The 20,789-nt window shown below is 40.0% G+C and overlaps 4 protein-coding genes and 1 long non-coding RNA gene across 7 annotated transcripts in view; 2 read left to right on the top strand and 3 right to left on the bottom strand.

Annotated features, from left to right (window-relative positions):
- Positions 1-82: 82 nt before the first annotated feature.
- On the bottom strand, positions 83-2,840 carry LOC139629323 (uncharacterized). The gene is made up of 3 exons (XR_011692942.1): positions 2,271-2,840; positions 1,063-1,102; positions 83-743 (listed from the first exon to the last, which is right to left on the bottom strand). It is a non-coding gene; the product is annotated as an uncharacterized lncRNA (long non-coding RNA).
- Positions 2,841-3,535: 695 nt separating this feature from the next.
- Positions 3,536-6,814, top strand: sdr39u1 (short chain dehydrogenase/reductase family 39U, member 1). Of its 2 annotated transcripts, XM_071490933.1 has the most exons (6): positions 3,536-3,695; positions 4,364-4,470; positions 4,600-4,682; positions 5,016-5,137; positions 5,234-5,386; positions 5,971-6,814. In XM_071490933.1, exons 1-6 carry the CDS (start codon positions 3,680-3,682, stop codon positions 6,396-6,398), a joined length of 909 nt encoding a protein of 302 aa, XP_071347034.1. In that variant the 5' UTR covers positions 3,536-3,679; the 3' UTR covers positions 6,399-6,814. The 2 variants fall into 2 exon arrangements, with proteins under 2 accessions (XP_071347034.1, XP_071347033.1); XM_071490932.1 differs by having other exon boundaries at positions 5,016-5,386.
- A 94-nt stretch (positions 6,815-6,908) lies between these two features.
- Positions 6,909-12,054, bottom strand: mettl17 (methyltransferase like 17). The gene is made up of 14 exons (XM_071490928.1): positions 11,852-12,054; positions 11,056-11,197; positions 10,789-10,938; positions 10,586-10,673; positions 10,066-10,147; positions 9,764-9,837; positions 9,590-9,684; positions 9,416-9,486; positions 8,926-9,033; positions 8,685-8,753; positions 8,501-8,551; positions 8,307-8,399; positions 7,696-7,895; positions 6,909-7,256 (listed from the first exon to the last, which is right to left on the bottom strand). The coding sequence occupies exons 1-14, from the start codon at positions 11,918-11,920 to the stop codon at positions 7,163-7,165; spliced, it is 1,386 nt and encodes a 461-aa protein (XP_071347029.1). The 5' UTR covers positions 11,921-12,054; the 3' UTR covers positions 6,909-7,162.
- A 21-nt stretch (positions 12,055-12,075) lies between these two features.
- Positions 12,076-20,306, top strand: parp2 (poly (ADP-ribose) polymerase 2). Its single transcript, XM_071490920.1, has 17 exons — positions 12,076-12,559; positions 13,382-13,591; positions 13,902-14,066; positions 14,323-14,393; positions 14,911-14,961; positions 15,441-15,537; positions 15,704-15,779; positions 15,870-15,972; positions 16,101-16,254; positions 16,463-16,601; positions 16,722-16,785; positions 16,924-17,058; positions 17,225-17,352; positions 17,563-17,662; positions 17,968-18,066; positions 18,689-18,813; positions 19,139-20,306. The coding sequence occupies exons 1-17, from the start codon at positions 12,487-12,489 to the stop codon at positions 19,296-19,298; spliced, it is 1,950 nt and encodes a 649-aa protein (XP_071347021.1). The 5' UTR covers positions 12,076-12,486; the 3' UTR covers positions 19,299-20,306.
- Positions 20,166-20,789, bottom strand: part of LOC139628845 (protein lifeguard 1) — a 7,770-nt gene continuing 7,146 nt past the window's right edge. For both annotated transcript variants that reach the window (XM_071490950.1, XM_071490951.1), the window contains exon 6: positions 20,166-20,484. In XM_071490950.1, the coding sequence (XP_071347051.1) occupies positions 20,350-20,484 (135 nt within the window). In that variant the 3' untranslated portion in view covers positions 20,166-20,349. The remainder of the gene's footprint in view (positions 20,485-20,789) is intronic.

Raw genomic sequence — 20,789 nt, 5'->3', positions numbered from 1 at the left:
GCTGTGCCATTTCTTAGACATATGAGTTACCAATATCCAACTAAACACCCCTCCCACACAGTCCCAAATAAAATACAGAGTCTCACACATTTAGCTTTATTTAGCAGTGACTTTCACAGTCTATACTATGTCACAAGATTACACTCAGTGGACACCTTATTCACTTGTACTGTCTATGCAATTCAATACAACTGCCATCACTTCTACATTTACAGTTTTGGCAACATTGTTGGAAATTCAAATGACTTTTAAAATTTTTTTAAATTTTAAATTGCAGTTAAAAAGGCGGGACCACCTCTGAATGTAGTGCAGTCCAGTTCACCACGATCAAGGCTATAAGGCTTTCAATTACAACTCTACAATAGCTTCAACAAAAACATTACAGGCATCATAAAGACTTTATGGTAGGACAGTTGTATAGGATCAGCATAGACTGTGCATGCGTTTAAATCAGAATCAGAATTGCCTTTATTGTCAAGGATGTGTTCTGAGTATCAAATACATTGCACACCAAGTGTAAGGGATCTAAACCTGATATTTGTGTACAGTTTATAGTTAAAAAAACCAAACACATTGCGTGCTTTCAGGCAGCAAATAATACTTATGGGTTTTAAATTAAACTACAACTGAGAACACACTAATAAAGTATAATTCATAGTCAACTTAGTTTAACTCAACTCAGTTTGACAAAACCCCAAACGGCGCAGTCCAGCAGAGGTTTCTTTTTGCAGCATTTCCATTACCTGTCGACATAAAACAAGAGATGCTGATTCAACTTTATGTGGATTTTGGAGGTTGCAGGTGGTGCTGCTGACTTCAGTTACATCCGCCGCATTTGTATCAATGAGGACGAGACCAAATACAACATGTCAGTGTTATGCACTGCAATTTCACAGAACCACACTGTAGCCTCCAAAAATGGAATAAAACCTAAGCAAAGGAAGGTAGGATTCATTAATATTCATAGAAAGCATGAATGTAACCTGTAGGGATAGTTACAATACAGTCATGTATAATGTGCAACTTCATGTCATAAGTGAACTGACCAAGAGTGATACTGACCTCATCTTATCAAGATGTATCCAGGACCGACTCTGAAATCCTAAAGAGAAAACGCAACAGGTTAGTCTCAACTTGCAAAATAATAAGCACCTCACTACTGTGTGTACTGTCAAACCCATCAGTGCAGTGAAAGAATAATCATGAGGTTCAGGTGAAACACGGACTCACATGCAACTCATCATTAAGGTTTGACTGTATAAAAGCGGCTTCATGCCAATAGAAATTAGGCATCTTTCAAAGGTTGATCCGTATTTGTTTTGAGGTGCAGATCAGAAAAAAAGTCCCCATAATACCCCCCCGCAGCAGGTGTAGATAATGGCTGGCAATGTTTAAGATTACACTCAGTTATACATACATTAACCCATCACTTATAATCCCATTAGTATATTCTGAATAGGGCCACAAGCATAGACTTTACATAAAAAGCAACGGCCAACACGCCAGAGTCAAGGTTTATTCTCAATTTTAAAAAATGTCTAAAAACGTCAGAAATATGGAGACCGTCCTGTTTTGTGTTATTTTAACGACACAAAACATTAATTTCATGTTTAGGTTCCTTAAAAACTGCAGCTTAATCAACGATTGAACAAGTTAGATTTTCTTCCTGGTTGACTAATTCTGAAATGGACCATGTGCAGCGTAATGACGACTACTCCTCTAGATATCAGGAAAGTATTGATCCTTTCACCCCTGTACATTTATGTCACAGCCATAGTTACTCAGCCTGCAGACACAAACACAAAGCACTGTGCTTTCCCTCCTGTTTGCCTGAGAACAGTGTGGATCTGGGGCCTTTTGTCACATGCTTCAGATGTGAGCTCTCAGTTCCCCTCTGCTTCACAGAGACTTTCAAATAATTAGGGGCCCAAAGAGAAGTTGAACCCACATTTCACAATAAAGCAAAAAATAAAAGTAAGTGAAAATGTGTAATTACAGTGCTCTCATTTCCCGCCGGTGAAAGTAAATGATAAAAAGAGCCATTTGAACCCAGCGCACCTGAGAGTTCATTAGGATTTAATTTAGACCAATTTAGTAATTTGAACAAAAGGCACCGATGCGGCCTTTAATCTCCAGCTCCATTTGCCGCTGGCTAGGACCAAACCACGCGGTCATCTGAGCGGAAACAACCGCAACAAACCACCGGCAGACGCGCAAATACAAACCGAGCGATATAATCAACGGATCCGCCACAAACCGTGAACACGTACCGTGGATGGAGGCTAACACATGCCGGGGGGGGGGTTGGTCCCTCCGCCGACACACGACCGACCGACCGCCGGCACCGCAACAAGGAAGAGAGGCCGCTAATGAAGCGGAGGCGCAATTTATCTCTTTATCAAAACCACGTGTTTGCTGTGTTTCGTCACCAAACAGCCTCCAGAAAACTTCCGGGTCCGCTGCAGAAAAAAACCAGTCAAACTAACGCGTTTGACTCCCAGAGCAGGTTTATTCCGCTATTAGTGATTTATAAAACTTCATATATCAACACACGGACACGGATAAAAACGTTATTCTACACTAATGAAATATATATAAATAAAGCAATAATGGTAGAGAAAAATGTACCAAATAAAACATAAAGTAAACAAATAATTCCGTGATGATTACATGAATCTCATAACATTATTAGACCCTAAGCTTTGTGTTGTTGTACCCTATATCCCCCTTTTTCGGTTTGTAGTATATTTTATTTGTAGTTTATTGTTTATTCTGTGTTTACACTGTCGGCTGCATTTCCATAATTGTGTTGCTGTTTTATTTGATGCTTTAAAACCAATAAACAAACTGGAAAAAAATCTGTCACTTAAAATTATTTGATTTACAAGCTTTATTAATACGTGAGTAAATAATAATTCAACTTATTTGAGTAGATTACAATTGTTATTAGCTGTACTGACTTCATGGATGAATTACTGAATGGGCCTATTAAGTACAGGCCCGGGGCCCCAAGAGGTCTGGGGGCCCCTGGATCAGAGCCTTGTAACATTAAGATTTCTTGTTGGAAAGTCAATACAATAAACTGACTAGGAGACACAAATATTAGTCAAATACATCCAAAACAACTACAAAGTTACACAAAGTGAGCACTAAGAGACACCAAACAAGCATAACACAAAAAAAGGGGAAAAACACAAAACAATTCCAAAAGAACCACAAAGGGACACTGAACGGGTAAGATAGAAAAGTGATGCTAAAGACCTCACAGAGACGCAAAACGAGTGTGATTAGACATAAATTACTACAAAACTAAAAAGATACAAATGTGGTTTTGTCTGACATTCAAACATTTATTGAAACCACGATTCACTGAATGAACACACGTGACTTTAGTAAGTAAACATGAACAGATAACTGCATAGATAGCCAGCTGCTGTGTTCAAATAAACCCGTGATTCAACGCCACCTGTTATTTTAAAACACATTCCCGCATAGAGTGCTCTTTTTTTAAACTACAAAATGACGTCAAGTGTGGGCTGAAGTTACGGAATTCCTGTTGGTCCAAAAAGGCTAAAGGCAACTCTCTGAGACATCATAGAGCGGCGCAGTCAGAAAGATACGGTGTAACCTGCAGCAACCTTCAGTTATTTATTAAAAATTGGACTGTAGTTTGGTGGCCATGAGAGTCTTAATAGGTATGTACGTTTCTAAAGAATTAAATCTTTTTTTTTAAATATATAAAGTGGTTCGGAAAGGTCAATGTGACATAACGCTACCTGCTAGCTATTAGCATTGCAGGCACAAAGGCATTAAGTGAGCCTTGTACCTGTAAGTCACGTATGCATTAGGTTTATCCAGTAAAAACACCGTGCCCGCAATGTGATTTAACCTAGAAAAGAGTCACAGTGTTATTTAGTTGTTACACAAAGCTAAGTTTGCTAAAGTAATGTGCAAGAATCCTGTTTTGTAAGCATGTATAGTACGCATGCGCACTGCTCTGGCTATTCCGTGCTTTTAATGTGACAAAAACAGAGAGGATATCTTCTGACAGGTGTTTCTATTATTTTGTCCGCCCCGTTTATATCAGTGAGGATAGGCTAAATGACACAAACACTAAACACTAATCTTCCAAACTGATCATACAGTTGAGTCAAAATCAGTGAGATGTAATAAGTAATAAGATGGGACTTACTACAGGACTGTTGTATCAGACTGCATTAGTTTTAGCTGGCTGTATCTAATGGGGAATTGGTGTGTATAATATTTACTAATCTTCATAAGATCAGGGCAAATACAACTACATTTTCTCTCAGATTTATTGCGACTGATAACAGATTCTATGTGCATCTTGTCATCCTTGTAGGAGGAGGATCTGGCTTTGTGGGCCGTGAGCTGACTCGTCTGCTCAGAGACAAAGGTCACGAGGTCACAGTGATATCTCGCCAGGCTGGTCCGGGAAAAATAACATGGGTGGGATCTCTGTTCAATTCAGAGTAATAGTAAAAGAGCAGGCAGGGAATGTGGTTGGTTTAAGAGGCCCCTGACTCATTTCTGCTACATATGAGGCTCCATTAACTGTACTCGTCTGTGCTCCTGCAGGGCGAGTTGGAGTCTCATGGCCTCCCGCCATGTGAAGGCGCCGTCAACTTGGCTGGTGAGAATCTCATGAACCCACTGCGATGGTGAGCAGCCGTAGACTGTATGTAAACAGCGAGCAGCAAATAAACTAAGGCTACAATCTTTTCATAATTTTCTCAATCAATCAGTTAATTCTCTCGTCTATAAAATCATGAAAAACTCTGTAATTTCCCAGATTCCAAGCTGACCTATTCAGGTTTCTGTTTTATCCGAATAACAGTTCAAAACCCAAATGTAGCAGTTTGAATTTTTCAGTATCTCAGAAATATTGAAATGAAACTGAATGAAGTGGTTAATTAACTGTGCAACTGAGCATTGTTCTGGGTACTTTATAGCTGGATTTCAACCTGCTGGTCTGTTTTTATTTGTGGTTTCAGGTGGAATGAAAGCTATAAAAAAGATCTGTTCTCCAGCCGCATTGATACAACAAAAGCTCTGGCTCAAGCCATTGCTGCCTCCCCCAGTCCTCCTCACTCCTGGGTGCTGGTATCAGGTGTAGGTGAGTCTCCGCCTAATGACAAAAACTTCAGATTCTCATATGCTGCTCAGAGCAACGCTGGTATATATTTCCTTCTTTGCTTTTTTATGTCCGCAGCTTGTTACCAACCCAGTCTGACAGCTAAGTATACAGAAGACAGTGAATGGACACCATTTGACCTCCTCTCCAAGCTCGTCAAAGAGTGGGAGGCCGCAGCACTTCTGCCCGAGGATGTGGCAAAATCCACCAAACAAGTCATCATCCGACCTGGTCAGTGAAACAGATTTCAATTAAAGGCACAGAAAAATTTAATCGTGAAAGAGTTTTTACAGTGTCAGAAAGTTTTACAGTTTTCATGTCACTTCACATTTTTGTGTGACTTCTATGGGATGATTTCTGTTCTGGAGAATGGACACACAATGCAACATTTAATGTGCCTAGGGTGAGAAAAACTATACAGTTAATAAATAATTAAAATAATAACATAAATTTTCAAAGACCCATAACCCGCCCTTTCATCATATCTACCACCATCTTTGTAGTTTCCCCAAAGATTACCCATCGTCTGACAAAAACATAAACAATACACATTATTTAATATTTTAATTAAGTTAATTATTTCAGTCAACATAACTTTCAGTTAAAAGTTAATTAAAAAGCAAAGTGAGCAAAAGAAGGAAAAGGGCACAAAACAATTATCTACAATTATCTATCCTGTAAAATGATACCTCTCTAAATAACAATAACTTCACTGTTTCTTGCAATAAATAAAGAATCAAAAATATTAAAAACTTTTGAATCACTAAGTGAAATAAATTCCCTGCCCCCCCCCCCCCCCCCACCCCCTCCTCCAGGGGCAGTGCTGGGTCGCGATGGTGGCGCCATGAAGCAAATGCTGCTGCCCTTCTGGCTCGGCCTCGGGGGCACTCTGGGGTCAGGGAATCAGCCCTTCCCGTGGATCCACGTCTCCGACCTGGCGGGAATCATCGCCCACGCCCTGGAGCCCCCCACGGACACCCCCTCCCCTTCACCGCAACTGTTTAATGGAGTTGCACCTGCGCTGAACACCAACTACGAGTTCACTAAAGAGCTGGGCCGGGTTCTGAGGAGGCCCACCATTTTTCCTGTGCCGGGCTTCGTCATGAATGCACTGATGGGCTCTGAGAGGGCTGTCGTCCTCACGCAGGGACAGAAAGTCGTACCAAAGAGGACTCTAGAGGCTGGATTTCAGTACAAGTACCCGGACTTGAGCTCAGCCTTGAAGGAGATTGTTGGAAGTTAAGGAGGAATTTCTGTAATGATGCCTTCATATATACTGTATCATATATAAACAAAAAATGTGAAAAAGATAGTAGAATCAAATTCTTCAGATCTAAGGACTGCCTGGAAGATGTTTATGAATTAAGTGCAGGGTTTGTTTTCTGAGGGTCTGTTCACACTAAAACAGAGCTGTGCACCTGAGACATAATGAACGGCTCTAGAGATGGTTGTGATGGCATCTTTGCACACATGAGGATGCACTGGGATCTGACTGAAAGATCTTCAGCAGACCACTGAAGCAGCCTCTCTCTGATCAGTACACCCACCTCAGTGTAATCATTCCTCCATTATCACATTCATTTAAGCAACAGAAAGTAACAGTGAAGATCAGTGGCTCCTCTGGCTTTTGAGATTCTTTCAGTAAAGAGATGATATTTATCCAGATGGTCTCTGAGTTTTAATATGAAGCACGGACATGAACAAGAGAAACGTCTTGTCCTTTTTCTCAATTTAGAACTTTTTACAGTTCACATTGAGGTCCAACACTGCAACATGATTTTATTTAAAAGAAACTGACAATGGTTTGTTGAAGGTGGTGCACAATAAACGTACAACAAATCAGAACTAGGACTTTTTAACCACAAAATAGCCGTTAAATGAGTCATTTCCCATAAGGAATTAGAAGGAAAGAGCTGATGAGTCCTTGAACATCAGCCTTATCTCTGTTTTATGGTGTATTCCAATATTTCAGAAGTGTAAAAAAAACACCTCTTCCTGGCTGAATCATCACTCTGAATCACTGTGGACGTCTTCCTGGACTGTCTGAACGATCGGCAGTCGATCTCCCCAGTCACTGCTCCGGGCGCAGCGGTACACATCTCTGATCAAAGAAAATGAAAAGACAATTTTCAGGCAAATCTAGAGAACCTGTAATCAAAGAACAAAAAAATGTAGAAACCAAATGTGTCCATAGCACATGCCCTCCCCCTAATTCAGCAGAGGAATATATTTATATTTAACACTTTTTTTTTTTTTTTTTTTGAAAAGAACTGTTAAAATTGACTGAGATGATGAAGACGAGATAAAGTCCTGATAGCAACGTCCTCTGCATGTGACAAACCCATTCATAACACCTGCTTCCTGTTTTCTGACACGTCATGCCCACTGTCACGTCCACAGCTCTTGAACCACACCAACCAAATCCGTGCTTTGAGCCTATTTAAACCCGAATGCTGCTGCGGATGCTGATGATGATGATGATCATGCTGATGGATCTGAGGGTGATGAGTTTGACAGGATGCGTGACGAAGGACCTTTACCTGCTGTGTTTTCGAGCCGTCACCACCATGTGCTGTAGTTGTCCATCAGGGCAGCACATCCGACAGTGGACGTGTCTCGTTCTGCGCAGCACCGGCGCGATCAGCCGGGCCCAGTCCACACCCTCTGTCGTCTCTGCCTCCGCCGGTCCACTGCGGGTCAGAATCAGGTAGCTGAACTTCTCCGTCTGATGCGGATTGTGCTGGGGAAAACAAAAGGTTTGAAATGGAACCATTTATTCTTTGTGTTTGGGCAGAAATTAATAACATTTTAATCAATTTAGTTTATATTTTCTGCCTTCTATCAGTAATTGATAGAACACAATTGTGGTTTATCCTGTAGTTAGTTGAAATTACCCAATAAAAAAAGAAGAAGCTGTAATTAGTTTAAAAAAGAAAAAAAAAACAAAACCCAGAGACACACAGGATAAGCAATGATGACACCATAGCTCCACCTACAGACGCCTTTACAATTATTCACTGATTATTTAACAAAGTGTGAGGAAGGATGTCCTGTTAAAATCCGAAATCATGTTGTGATTTTAAATCAACATTTACTTTTAAAAAGTAAATCATGGCTGTAACCGGACATGTAATCCAGAGTTTAGTCTCACCCCGGGCAGAGGCAGAGGTTGGTACAGCTGCTGGAAGTTGCAGGGGACGGTCAGCTCTCTGCCCAGTTTAGGACACGTCAGTTCATGAGGACACTAGAAAACCCAGACAACAGAGAGAAGGTCCAATAAAGCTGCGACGCTCCTGACTGAAAGCGTGACATGACATTTTAGAAGCAGCTGAGTCGTAAACGTACTGGAGCGAACACTGACGCCGGCCTGGAGTCGTGGACCGTCTTCTCTTGTTTCTGGAGTTAAGAGGACTGGAAGTTATTAGTCGTCTTCTACTTTTATCACCAACAAATCACCTCCACAACAGCACTCACCAAAATCCCCTACAAGGATTTTAAAAGTGCCATCTTATCTACTGCGTTTGAATACCTTTAGTAAAGTGTCCCTGGCTTCCATCAGAATCTGATGGCCCTCTTTGGTGCCGTTTTCCACCAGCACCTGTAAGAAAAAAAACCAAACATAAATAAATATCATTAAATAAGAATCAATCAGTTCAAGTTGTAATTTATACACAAAATGTCTCCAACCTAGTATATCTTCACCCCACATACAGTCCAAAGGATCATAGGAAACTGACAGTAAAGTACACATTGTCATTGTTTCAACCCACCAGATAAGAGCTCGTCTTTCTCCACAGAGTGACCACTGCCTCTTCTCGATCCTTCGTATTGGGAAGCTCCGACAGGGTGAAAGCTGAGACCACCAAATCAAACTGCACCTGAAAGGAGAATCGCAGTGCTGTCGGGGCTAATAGCACTGCTCTTACTAACGACCTGGTTCTTCTTTTTTTAATTCAAAGAAAATAAAGGAATACAAATAGGTTTGGAAGCATGGAAACCCAATTATGGGAAAGAGACAGAGAAACACAAAAGTTCCTTAGCCCCTCCAGCTGCTATTATCATACATGTTATTTAGATGCATCTGGGTAACAGTGGCTGTAGACAGACTATTCATGTGTGGTGAAAAAAGAAAGTGTCTCTTATTTTGTCACATATGCAGCAGGAATCTGAGTTTGAATAAATTGAAAGCTGGAATATGTGTTTTGAAGAAACTGACTGTGTGTTTCTCTGCTGCTGAAATAAAAGCAGTGGGGGTCTTACCTTAGGAGAGACAGGGAGGAACTGTCTGAAATAGACGTGTTTGATGAGAGGTTGAGCTGCGTCCTCGTCACCTGCTCAGCAAGACACACAGAAAATGCTTCTCTATTCCAATGAACTATTTGACAAAAAGTCATGAATCTGAATGAAATGACATATTTGACATATATTGTGCACCTTTGAGAAGTCGCTCTGCCAGGATGTTCATTGGCCCAGAGCTGTCCACACACACCATCTCCTTCAAAGAGCCGGCCCAGCACGAGTGTGATGCCCTGCGGGGGGGGGGGGGGGGGAGTGAATTTATGGTCTTGTAATTCACATGAAAACTCGCTCTATGTGTTGTACACGAACCAGACAACTGTCCCCAGCCCGGAACCAAAATCCAGGAGAGACTGCGGGGCAAAGGAGGGATCTCTCTTCTTTATCTGGAATACCAGAAAAAAGAAAAACAGTCATTCAGGAAACATAATGGCAGAAATTTGACCCACTTACATATTAATTTGGCATATCCTCAGCAATCAGGACATTTATTTTGTCATTTTCCTGGACCACTGTAAGAGTAAAAAAAAATGTTTTTGTGTGATGTGACTCTTTAAGGGAAGCCCTGGCATCACCGTGTGAGTTAACCCATGATCCCCACCACTTGCCCGTACCTCATGTAGAGCTCTACTCACAGCCGCGTAGCCCCCGGCCAGCCGAGCCGCCATGTACACCACACCTAACTCTTCATCATACCTGGAACACACATCTCAGGCTCAAACAGGAGGATTCACCACTTGCAAGCTGCACCATGTACCCTGCAGGGGTTTAACTGTTGACGACCTGTCACTCCATCTCTGACTTTGTTCAAAGCCTGATCATTACATGACATTTTTAGGCATTGAAATGATGTTTCTAAACTTAAGATTCAATATGATAACTAAAAAAAAATCTATTTCTGATGTACCTTAATGCTATAAAAAGGTTTAAAGTTTTAAATATTTATCTGAACTTGCACATGTCAGATCATATCCTGTGGAGTTAAGGAGTGTAAAGGATGCTCTTTCTCTACTTGGAAATTCTTGGAGCATTTCTGAACACACCAGTAATAAAAAAAGAGTCAATACATTAATTGATGGTGTCTGTTTATAATAGAATGTTTTATAAAAGAACTTTTATAAAAGCAAGTGTTACTTCATGGGAGTCCAGTGATAGGTTGTTCTTCTGAGCTCTGAAAACACTTTCCTCCTGATGCGGTCTTCCAGCGCTTCCTCGTCTATGTCTGCAACATAAAGCACGTTTCCTTTTTCTCAAGCTGCTGCGCCATATCATCTTTTTACAGCTGACATACCTGTACATCCTCTTTAATTTCAGGAGTTAAACAGTATGTCACCCACCTCCTCCCTTCTTCATCGCTTTCTCCCATAGTTCTTTCTCCATGCTCACAGCTTTCTTTCGCAGGGTCACATTCTCAACCGCTCGTTTTCTGCTCCACAGTGAGTTTGTGAGTGAGCGAGTGCGGTCAGTCAGCCGAGGCACTTGAGCTCCTACGGGGGGAAAGGTTCAAGAGGTGTGCAGCATTTTGACCATTTCATTTCAGGACCAGTGATGCTGCAGAAATAGTTGGCATATCAACCAACAGCCACAATCACAACTGAACCTACTGTGAATAATCGACCGTGCAGCCGCCTGGAGTTCCTCAGGTAGGCGCAGTGTTTTCAGGTTGGTCACACCTGGGTGCTTCCTGTGCGGTTCTCCTTGTAGGAAATCTAGCTGAGTCTGTGGTTGGGGAGCTGTGGTCATTCCCTGTGGATAAAAAATAAACTCTTTAAACCCCAGTGTGTTAACAGTATCCAACCTCCATCAGATTAAAGCAAAGAAATAGAAAACAAACACCATCAGAGCCAAGACTTTTGCCATTCAACTTTAAAACTTGTAGTCTAATTTCTTCACTCATCAATTCAGATTTATGGCCATTTATCTATATGCAGTTTAAAATTGAATTTACAGGAAAGTCAGGATGTTTATTCCTATTCCCATCAATACATATACTGTATTAGGTGACGTATTAGCCACTCATACAACTGCATATGAAGAGTAGTAAAGTAGTATCATCAACCGCACAGTTCAAAAACCATAAAGCTCATCAGAAAGATTATGCCATGGTGTTTCAGAGTCTTAATAATATCTTTAGTTAGCTGCTGAGTGAATGGATACATATGTTTTCACAAATAATTGATTCAGACTTAATTATGTAGCTTACACAAATAAATATGCAGATTAGCAGGAGCTGAAAGAGTTAGAGGACTTGTCTAAAGTTTCGGTGACACCTGTATTGAAAAGGTGTCGCAATATTGTGTTTAATACTGTGAACAGCAATGTTTATTCAACTCCGTCCTTTTTGGAAGAGTTTACCTGTTTGACCTACATGGTAAGGATGCTGCGTTCAATGACACTCACCCTGCACATCATCTTCACGATTACCGCCCTCCGGCAGAGGAAACGGGCACCGTAGCTCCGTGACGCCATATCTTCGGTGTCTTAAATGTATTTAAAAAGCTGTATTTTTTAATTGAACTTTTATCCTTCTCGCGGCGAGGGGCATGAGAGACACCACATTAGCCTCTCGTCAATCCTTCAACAAAATAACTCCGACCATCGGTTAAAGCGGAACCTTTGGCACCGAAGTTCTGTTCCCTGTTGAAGAGGACAAACAGGAGCGCTCTCTCTGTGCTTATTTTCGGGTGCAGTCGACGATTTCCGACGCGTGGTCAACTTTTTTATAAATTTCACATGAGGATAATGTAGAGTAAAATATGTGAAAGCCAAAGCAAAAGTTAGTGTATTTGCGACTGACGTGAAAACGACAGTCGAGTTTGTGCTAAAACTGTTGCCTAGGTAGCGGCTATACACGGTACACAAGATTTCTTTTTTTTTTAAACCGCGGAGTGATTCATCTTCGTACTAAACGATCTTTAGCGACAGCAGCTAGGAAACCGTGTTGGGGGAAGTTTGAAGTTTGCCGCCGTGTCTGTCTGTTGCCCCTGTGTTCCCTTTATTACTGTAACAGGCTAATTATTTCCCCATAAACCACCATGAGGAGAACAAGAAGGTCGAGCAATAAAAGTCAGGGTGCAGCAGAAAATGAAGAGGTCCGGTCTAAAACAGGTTTGTTAGCCGCTGGAAGGATGAGTTAGCTAGCTGTTGTGACTACGCCACTTCTGGACTCGGGACATGTCTGAACCAAGCAGGAAAATTAATGTTATGTAACGTTGTTTATTGTCCACGCAGGTTTAGCTTTAAGGGAATAATCTACTTTCTCTTTAGGGTGTTATCTAGGCCTGTTACATGCTTCCAGAGTTAGTAAAAAAAAAGCATAAGGTTTTGGATACCTAGGTAATATTATAACTCAGTATCCCATATCCATGCAGTCACTTCCTGTTTATCAGGCAAATCTAAGTGAAACCACTTAAGTGCTGTACAATTTCGAAGTACATGATTCATGATCCATTTCATGCTATCAAATACCTCTTCTCCACTACATTGATTCACACTTAGCTGTAGTTATTATTCAGATTAAGAGTTTTCTTAAAAAATACAATCAATAAAAACGTATGATAAGCTCATAAAATACCACAGAATTAAGACTAAACCAGAGGTTTTATTGAACAAAATAGAAAATAGCCCATATAGACAATAAAAACAATAAAACAGACAGTACAACAACAGCAGCAAAATCATCATTTCATGACCCCCTAGTTTTATCTTGTGTCTGTATAAGCTAAGGATTAAAATTGATTATTTTTATTTCTGATTAATGGTTATAGATATTTTTGATCAATACATAAATCGTTTCCTCTTAAAAATGCAAATTAAATACAAATGCCAGTTACAAGTTATTAGAGGCCAAAATACAGCCTTGAAATGTAAGTATTCAGATTGTTATAATACAAAGTTAAACAACCCTACTCGCTCTCTCTTTGTGACCAGTGTGGCAGTGGAAGGGAGATGAGGGACAGTGGGAACCGTACTCGCCTTCAGCCTGTGCCTTGTTGGACTCCGCCATTTCTTCAGGGAAAACCTCCGTCAGCCTGACTCTGGGTTCGGGGGTGGCCTACGAGGTCGACCTGAAGAAGATGGTCCAGATTAATCCTGTCACAAAATACAAGAGGAAGATTCGCTCTCAGACAGTAAAACCAGGTTTGAGTCAGAGATATCTGACTGTCATATTCTACCACAGCACCATTTGATGTTATTATTTTATTTTAGGTTGTTGTCATATATTTTCTGCTATCATTGTGTATTATTTTGCATTCAATTAGTAACTTTGTTCTGGTACATTATACTGTCTTAATGTCTTCTCTAGTAGTTACATAGGCAGTCATCATAGAAGAAGTATTACACCACATGTATGTTGTTTTTGTTCAGTGCTTTAATGACATACTTTTAAACAGAAAATATAAATCACTGAATGTATTTAAGATGTTTCTCCTGTTCTCATTTTGTCCAGAAAGTTTGAATGCAGGTGACTCGACTGCTCTCAATGGGACGCCAGTTCAAGTTAAAGAGGAAGAGGAGGAGTCGGAGGAGCAACCTACAGCTAAGAGGCGAAGAGGCAAAAGCAAGAGTCAGACAAAAACTGAAGAAATGCCCAAAGAAGAAATAAAAAGTGAAGGTAACATGTCTCTAATTTTCATATAGCTTTTATGCGTAATACAGTTATAAAATTAAATATAATTTTGTAGTTGTTTGGGGACTGATGACAAACATAGCACGGTAACTTTGGAAACATCATGTTGTGGTTTCTGTTTCTGCTGTTTCCAAACACATCAGTTTATACAGATTAACAGGACATTGTGTTACCTGTGTTTAATATTAGATGTCAGTTGACCTCATCGATATTGTGTTTCTGATCTTTGGATGTTGCACAGAGGTGGTGAGGACGGTGGTCATGAAGGGAAAAGCTCCGGTGGACTCTGAATGCAAAGCCAAACTCGGAAAGGTAAAGATGTCCACACACGATATGAAACTCGTGGTTGACATTGTGTCTGTGTGTGGTTTAACACCTGTTAGAAGGTTTTTCCAAAGCATTGCTCCAGTTACAGTTCCCCCTGTCAGCATGATACTGTTTGTGGTTTATTATACATGGGTGTGTTACTGTTGTTTTTAATGTGATTGAACGTGATTACAGTTTAAATCCTCCCAACAGGCTGTTGGTGTTTCAGGATGTCACTTTGGGCGCTGTGTTTTTCAGTAGTTTTTTTTTTTTTTTACATTTCATAGAAAACTGTGTATTGAACAAATAATTGTCAGAAACAGTAATTTTTGGTTGCTAGTTTATCTGTAGTCCTTTCAGAACATTTTCTTTGTTCTGTGATTTCCTCATGTATTAACCTATGAAAATCCACTTTGTCTCTTGTTTTTTGTTTGAGCACTTTCCTAAACAGTTGTTGTCTTAAATCACTTCAAACAACACATGCAACATAAAGGATGAATATAACTAATTCTCTCTCTTTCAGGCTCATGTTTACAGTGAAGGAAATGATGTTTACGACGTGATGTTAAACCAGGTAAAATTTTTAATGACGTTTAATTACAAATCAACTTCAGTGGATCTGCCAAACAAATAAAGAAGCATGACCTAAACTGTTTTGTCACACTGAAATCTGGCAGTCTGTTTTCATCAAATCAAAATCTTTTTCCACATTGAGTAGTGCTGACTGACTAAAACAGTAATTGTGAATAATTTCAGAAATATTTTAATCACAATTATTCACCATGGTTTCATAGATTGATGATAATTTTAGGCCAAAATAAATGTTTTCATGCATCCTTTTTTCCACCTGCTCTGCAAAATGTATGTATGAAATGTGATTCTTTATCACATATTGGACATAATTTCTTAAAAAGAAATTGAGTGAGGCTGTAAAATGATCACATGAATTATATTTTCATTTTACATTCTGATTTGTGAGAAAGTGAATTGATTTCTAGACTTTTTGTATACTTTTATACTTTGTATACTCATACTTTCAGTTTTATTTTGTAGACAAATCTTCAGTTTAACAACAACAAATATTACCTGATCCAGCTGCTGCAAGACGACAACTCCAAGGTTTACAGTGTGTGGATGAGGTGGGGTAGAGGTGAGTTTACGATGTACCGATGATTCTTTGAATATCTGATTTGTATAAAAGTTTGTATTTATGCAGAAAATGACACAAGTAAGCTTTTATCTAAAACCTAAACTAAGAAGCTGAAACGACTCAATGTAGTGATTGTATTTGGGTGGTGTCTCCCTTGTTTCATCAGTGGGCAAAGTGGGTCAACACAGCCTCACAGACTGTGGTGGAGATCTGCTGAAAGCCAAAAATATCTTCAAGAAAAAGTGAGTTTGTGTCTTTGAAAAAAATAGTTCCAGATGTCTCACCTGAACTTGGGCTCAATGAAAGTCTGAAATGTGTTTGTTTTGCTGCAGGTTCTTGGACAAGACCAAGAACGAGTGGGAACAGCGGGCGAGCTTTGAGAAAGTGGCTGGAAAATATGACATGGTGTTCATGGACTACAGCACAAATGAAAAGGTGCATTTAAAGATTAAGAACCAACAACTTCTTTGTAATTAGGACTTTCCAACTTGGTGACAGGGATTTCCATTGAATTGAAGACAGGGTCTGTAATTATGTACATAGATGTTATTTCACTGTTCCAGGAGGAGAAGCAGACCACAGTGGACACTGTACCCAAAAAGAAGACCTGCAAGCTGGATGTGAAGATCCAGTCTCTCCTAGAGCTCATCTGTGACCTTAAAGCCATGGAGGAGTGTGTACTGGAGATGAAGTTTGACACCCGCAAAGCTCCTCTCGGTGAGTCTGACAGAATCAATCACAACAGAAATGTACAGTTACACTCTTTTAATTTCTACTAATTATAACACTCCCACATTTAGCTTTTAAGCTCAACTTGTGCCATCTGACAATCTGAGCAGATTCTTACGGTGACAAAAAAGTGATCAGTGTTAATCTCTTCTTCTGTGCTTCAGATTTCAAATTCATTTTGCTTTTCTAACTGCAGGCAAACTGACCTCAGAGCAGATCCGTGCAGGCTACACTGCACTGAAGAGGATCGAGGCGTGTCTGAAGAAGAAGGGCAGCAATCGTGAGCTGCTGGAGGCTTGCAACCAGTTCTACACCCGCATCCCTCATGACTTTGGGTAAGGATGTATGTGGCTGCACAGTTGGAGGGATGCACTAATGCTGCTGGAGTGATGACAGGTTTTAAACATGTTTCACATTGGTCTGTCTTGCTATAATTAAAAGATGTAATTCTCCAGGTTGAAAACTCCCCCAATCATCCGCACAGAGGATGAGCTGAAGGAAAAAATTGCACTGCTAGAGGTAAAGTTAATAATTTAAAGATTTTAGCATTTCAGTTTTTGGTTTAATTCTTTTCATGTCTTCACTTAAATCTGTGGTCCATACTTTGATAGGCATTTATATTTTACCTGTACTATCTGTATTATTTATTTTTTTCAGGCACTGAGTGACATCCAGATAGCAGTAAAAATGGTCCAGTCCAGTGAAGACAGTGATGAACATCCTCTGGACAGACAGTACCAATCCCTCCAGTGCAAACTGCACCCTCTGGACTCGAGAACTCATGAGTACAAGGTCTGTATGCTGAAAATAAGTGTCTAAAATACTTAAATGCATGTTGTATTTAGAATAACTTGTGTGACTGTAAATGTTCATGAACCTCTGGACTGCCTTGCTGCATTTATGTACCTTTAAGTAACAATTTCAGGGACAACTGTCTCCTCATCTCTATGTTTTGAAGGTGATAGAAAAGTATCTGCTGTCCACTCACGCCCCCACCCATTCTGACTACACCATGACCATCCTTGACATCTTCTCAGTGGACAGAGACGGGGAGAGCAGCAACTTCCTCTCCCAGTTACACAACAGGTAATACAGGATCAATACCATTATTGGTTTATTTTGCAGATGTCGTGTTTTTCTGTTGGAACACTTATTTTGAAATCTGCTTCGTTTCCATATCTGCCCGAATAAAATCTGAAACTGATGCCATTGAAAACTGTGTTTTTTTAATTTAAAATCCTCTCCCTCTCTCCTTCAAGTAGCTTCCTGTTTGTGTCTGTTTGTGTGTCCTCCCAGGACTCTGCTGTGGCATGGTTCCCGTCTGTCTAATTGGGTTGGGATCCTCAGTCAGGGGCTCAGAGTTGCCCCACCTGAAGCTCCAGTCACTGGTTACATGGTAGGTTGGATGCATGATGCATATACTGTTTTTCACTTTATTTTTTTTCTACATATTTGTTTCAAAGCCAAGTCCTCTGCTTTAAAAAACAAGTCAAAATAATGTTTGCTCCATTAGAACAGTTACATTTAATGTAAGGCTTAATAACTAATAAGTCACACAACAGAAACTTCTATATTTAACAGCTTATGAAGATTATACTTTGTGAATAACACACAATTACGTATCTATAAACTGTAAGGACTCTGTCCATTCAACAATATTTTTTCCAGCGACAATAATTTCCCTGTTTTTCTTTCATCCAGTTTGGTAAAGGAATCTACTTCGCTGACATGTCATCAAAGAGTGCCAACTACTGCTTTGCCAATCAGAACAATCATGTGGGACTGTTGCTACTGTGTGAGGTGAGTTGACTATTGTGGCCTGATGAAATGTTTTGTCTCAGCTGCCAGTGGCTGTGACAAGGCTGGTAAAGAAAATGTGGGGAGTGATGTGCATGTTTCATCCCATCACATATTCAGACCAGGAGCAGGACGAGAGGTTCACTGGATTTTGCTCCCGAAGATGTATCTGACTGAAAAAAGCAACACTTTGGCACATATGTGACATGTTGGAGAACTGGTACAAGCTCTGTGTGCGGATAAAAAAAAAAAAAAAATTTATGATGCACATTGGCAGTTTCGCCCATATTTACTGTTGTCATTTTTAAATCCTTTTCTATTCTAGTAAAGAAGAAACCTACTCTTTTCATGTAATTAACTGGGTGGGAGTGTTTCTGGGAGAGAAACTTCTTTCTTATCCCCAGAAAAACAGTGGCACTTAGGCCCAGTTCAGACCTGGTAATATCAGTGATCTGGTCATGAGTGGTCAGCTCTAAGTATGTTCACACTGTTCACACCTGGCTTTAAAATGCGTCTCCACATGTGTCTCGAATGACTAACATCATTTAAACGTCACATCATTTGCTTGACCCAGATGCGATGCAGCACTGTTTCAGTTTTTTTGTGTGTCTGTGTGTGGTTGCAGGTTGCTCTGGGAGACTGCCACGAGCTGGTAGATGCCGACTACGAGGCCAGCAGTCTTCCTGCTGGAAAACACAGCACCAAGGGCCTGGGACAGACCGGACCAGACCCCAAGAACTCAGTCACACTGTTAGTCTGTCTCATCACATGCATCTCATACATGTTTGTCAGATAAAACTGAAATCTTTTAATCAGTTAATCGGGAAAACAAGCGTCAGATTAATTGATACCATATCAGCTGGTTTTTATTTCATCTCAATCACCTCTTAATCCTCTGCAAGTAAATTTTCATAATGTGTTGACACGAGCTCAAACTGGTAACTTTTAAAAAAAAATTGGAAATTCATCAAAAAATGTATGAGATGTTTTGCAATTAGAAGTAATGTAAAGGAAATGTTATCTGTACTTAATGAGTGTGAGTGTGAATGTATCCACCTCTCTCTCTCCTCCTCAGGGATGGTGTCACAGTGCCAATGGGGCCCGGGGTGAAGACGGGGTTGGGTAAGAACAGCGGTTACTCCCTCCTCTACAACGAGTTTATCGTTTACAACCCTGCTCAAACTCGCATGAGGTACCTGCTGCGGATCCAGTTCAACTACTCATCACTGTGGTGAGGCCGCACACAACCTGCAGCTGATCAGAGGATTTCCTCTTCACGAAGCAGGGAAGATGTATCACTTAGTCAGTGAGAAACTGTGTAGCTCTTCTTTTTGGGGGTAGGATGTTATACCTGAACACACTGCTGTTACTGGAAGGATAACAGAAATGTTTACTTTCTCTGTGATTTAATGATCAGTTCACCACAGAAAAATGTCACTTATCAAGAAAAAAATGACAAAAATTATTCAAATTATCCAAATGTGAGTATTTGCCAATTTTGTTTTTCATTTTGATTTTAATACCTCACCTTAGGCCTCACCTTAACCTTGACCTCACCTTAAAATGATGAATGGTTTAATTAAGAAAATAACTGACAGATTAATCAATCATGAAAATTACAGTTAGTTGCAGCCCTGCAGGTATGTGCACAGTTGGTGTTTGACAGATATAAAGTTTATCCAACTCACTCAACTTGTAAATGGACATGTGAGTGGATAATTCAATTAATAAAAAGCAATAAAATTCAACAAAACTGCTTCTACTTTTTCTAAAAGGTGAATATGGATCTATGTGATATGAACAAAATATAAATAATAATTAGCACAGCTTTTTTCTATGTTACTTTATATTGCAAACATCCTCATATCAATTTAAATTGCATTGTATGATGCATATGGTGACATTTAGTGCATTTTGGTTTTCTGCTACTGATCTGGAACTCCTTAAGGCAAGTTTGACTTGAACATTTATACTGAATAACTGCTAGTGCTGTTTTTATGAATGTGTCAAAAAACTAGAAATTAAATGTTTGTTGGTTTCAGTAATTGTTGGGATAAATGGGTCAATGTGCAGGCCAATACAGCAGATCCAGTACAAAAATGTCTTATGTTATTTTTTATTTATGTAAAGCAGAGACAAAGACAAGAATCTATGTAAACACTGATAATCATTCATTGATTGAAGCAGTTACATTATATACATGGTAATAATAATAATAAAGGACATTTTTCAGTATGAGTACAGTTTGGCCTGTGTGTGTCTGTGTGTCTGTGTGTGTGAAGAGTTTCACCTCCTCCCCAGTAGGTAGAGGAAGATGAGGATTATGTCAAGGTAGATGATGAGAGCAGCGTTGATGTATTCCTCAGGATCCAGACGATGGCTCATCATCCCCATCATTAGCTGACAGTCAATCATCAGAAACTGAGACGGACAGACAGGGAGGGAGAGGAGGACACGGTGATTTAGGACAGGGTGAGAACTAGTTAACTCCAACATTTTTTGATAACAGGCCTTTTTCACAGAGGACATTTTTTTAAGATGTCACAGTGTGAAAAGTACAGGTACAAGAAATAGAGTTAACGACAGATGAATTTCATTTAGCTGCTTCAGCTTCAGGATCCTGGTAATGTGCATGCTGGCCCACAGAGGTGGAATTATTCAGATATCCTATACATGAGTATAGGATAATTAACCAATACTCCACTACGACTTAAAGTCCTGCTTTC

This window comes from Trachinotus anak, unplaced genomic scaffold (genome assembly GCF_046630095.1).
Source record: "Trachinotus anak isolate AG129_WGS33_773 ecotype Australia unplaced genomic scaffold, CSIRO_AGI_Tana_v1 ptg000012l, whole genome shotgun sequence".
Taxonomy (NCBI): domain Eukaryota; kingdom Metazoa; phylum Chordata; class Actinopteri; order Carangiformes; family Carangidae; genus Trachinotus; species Trachinotus anak.
Note: the sequence above shows the minus strand (reverse complement) of the source record. Positions and strands in the feature narration are given on the sequence as shown.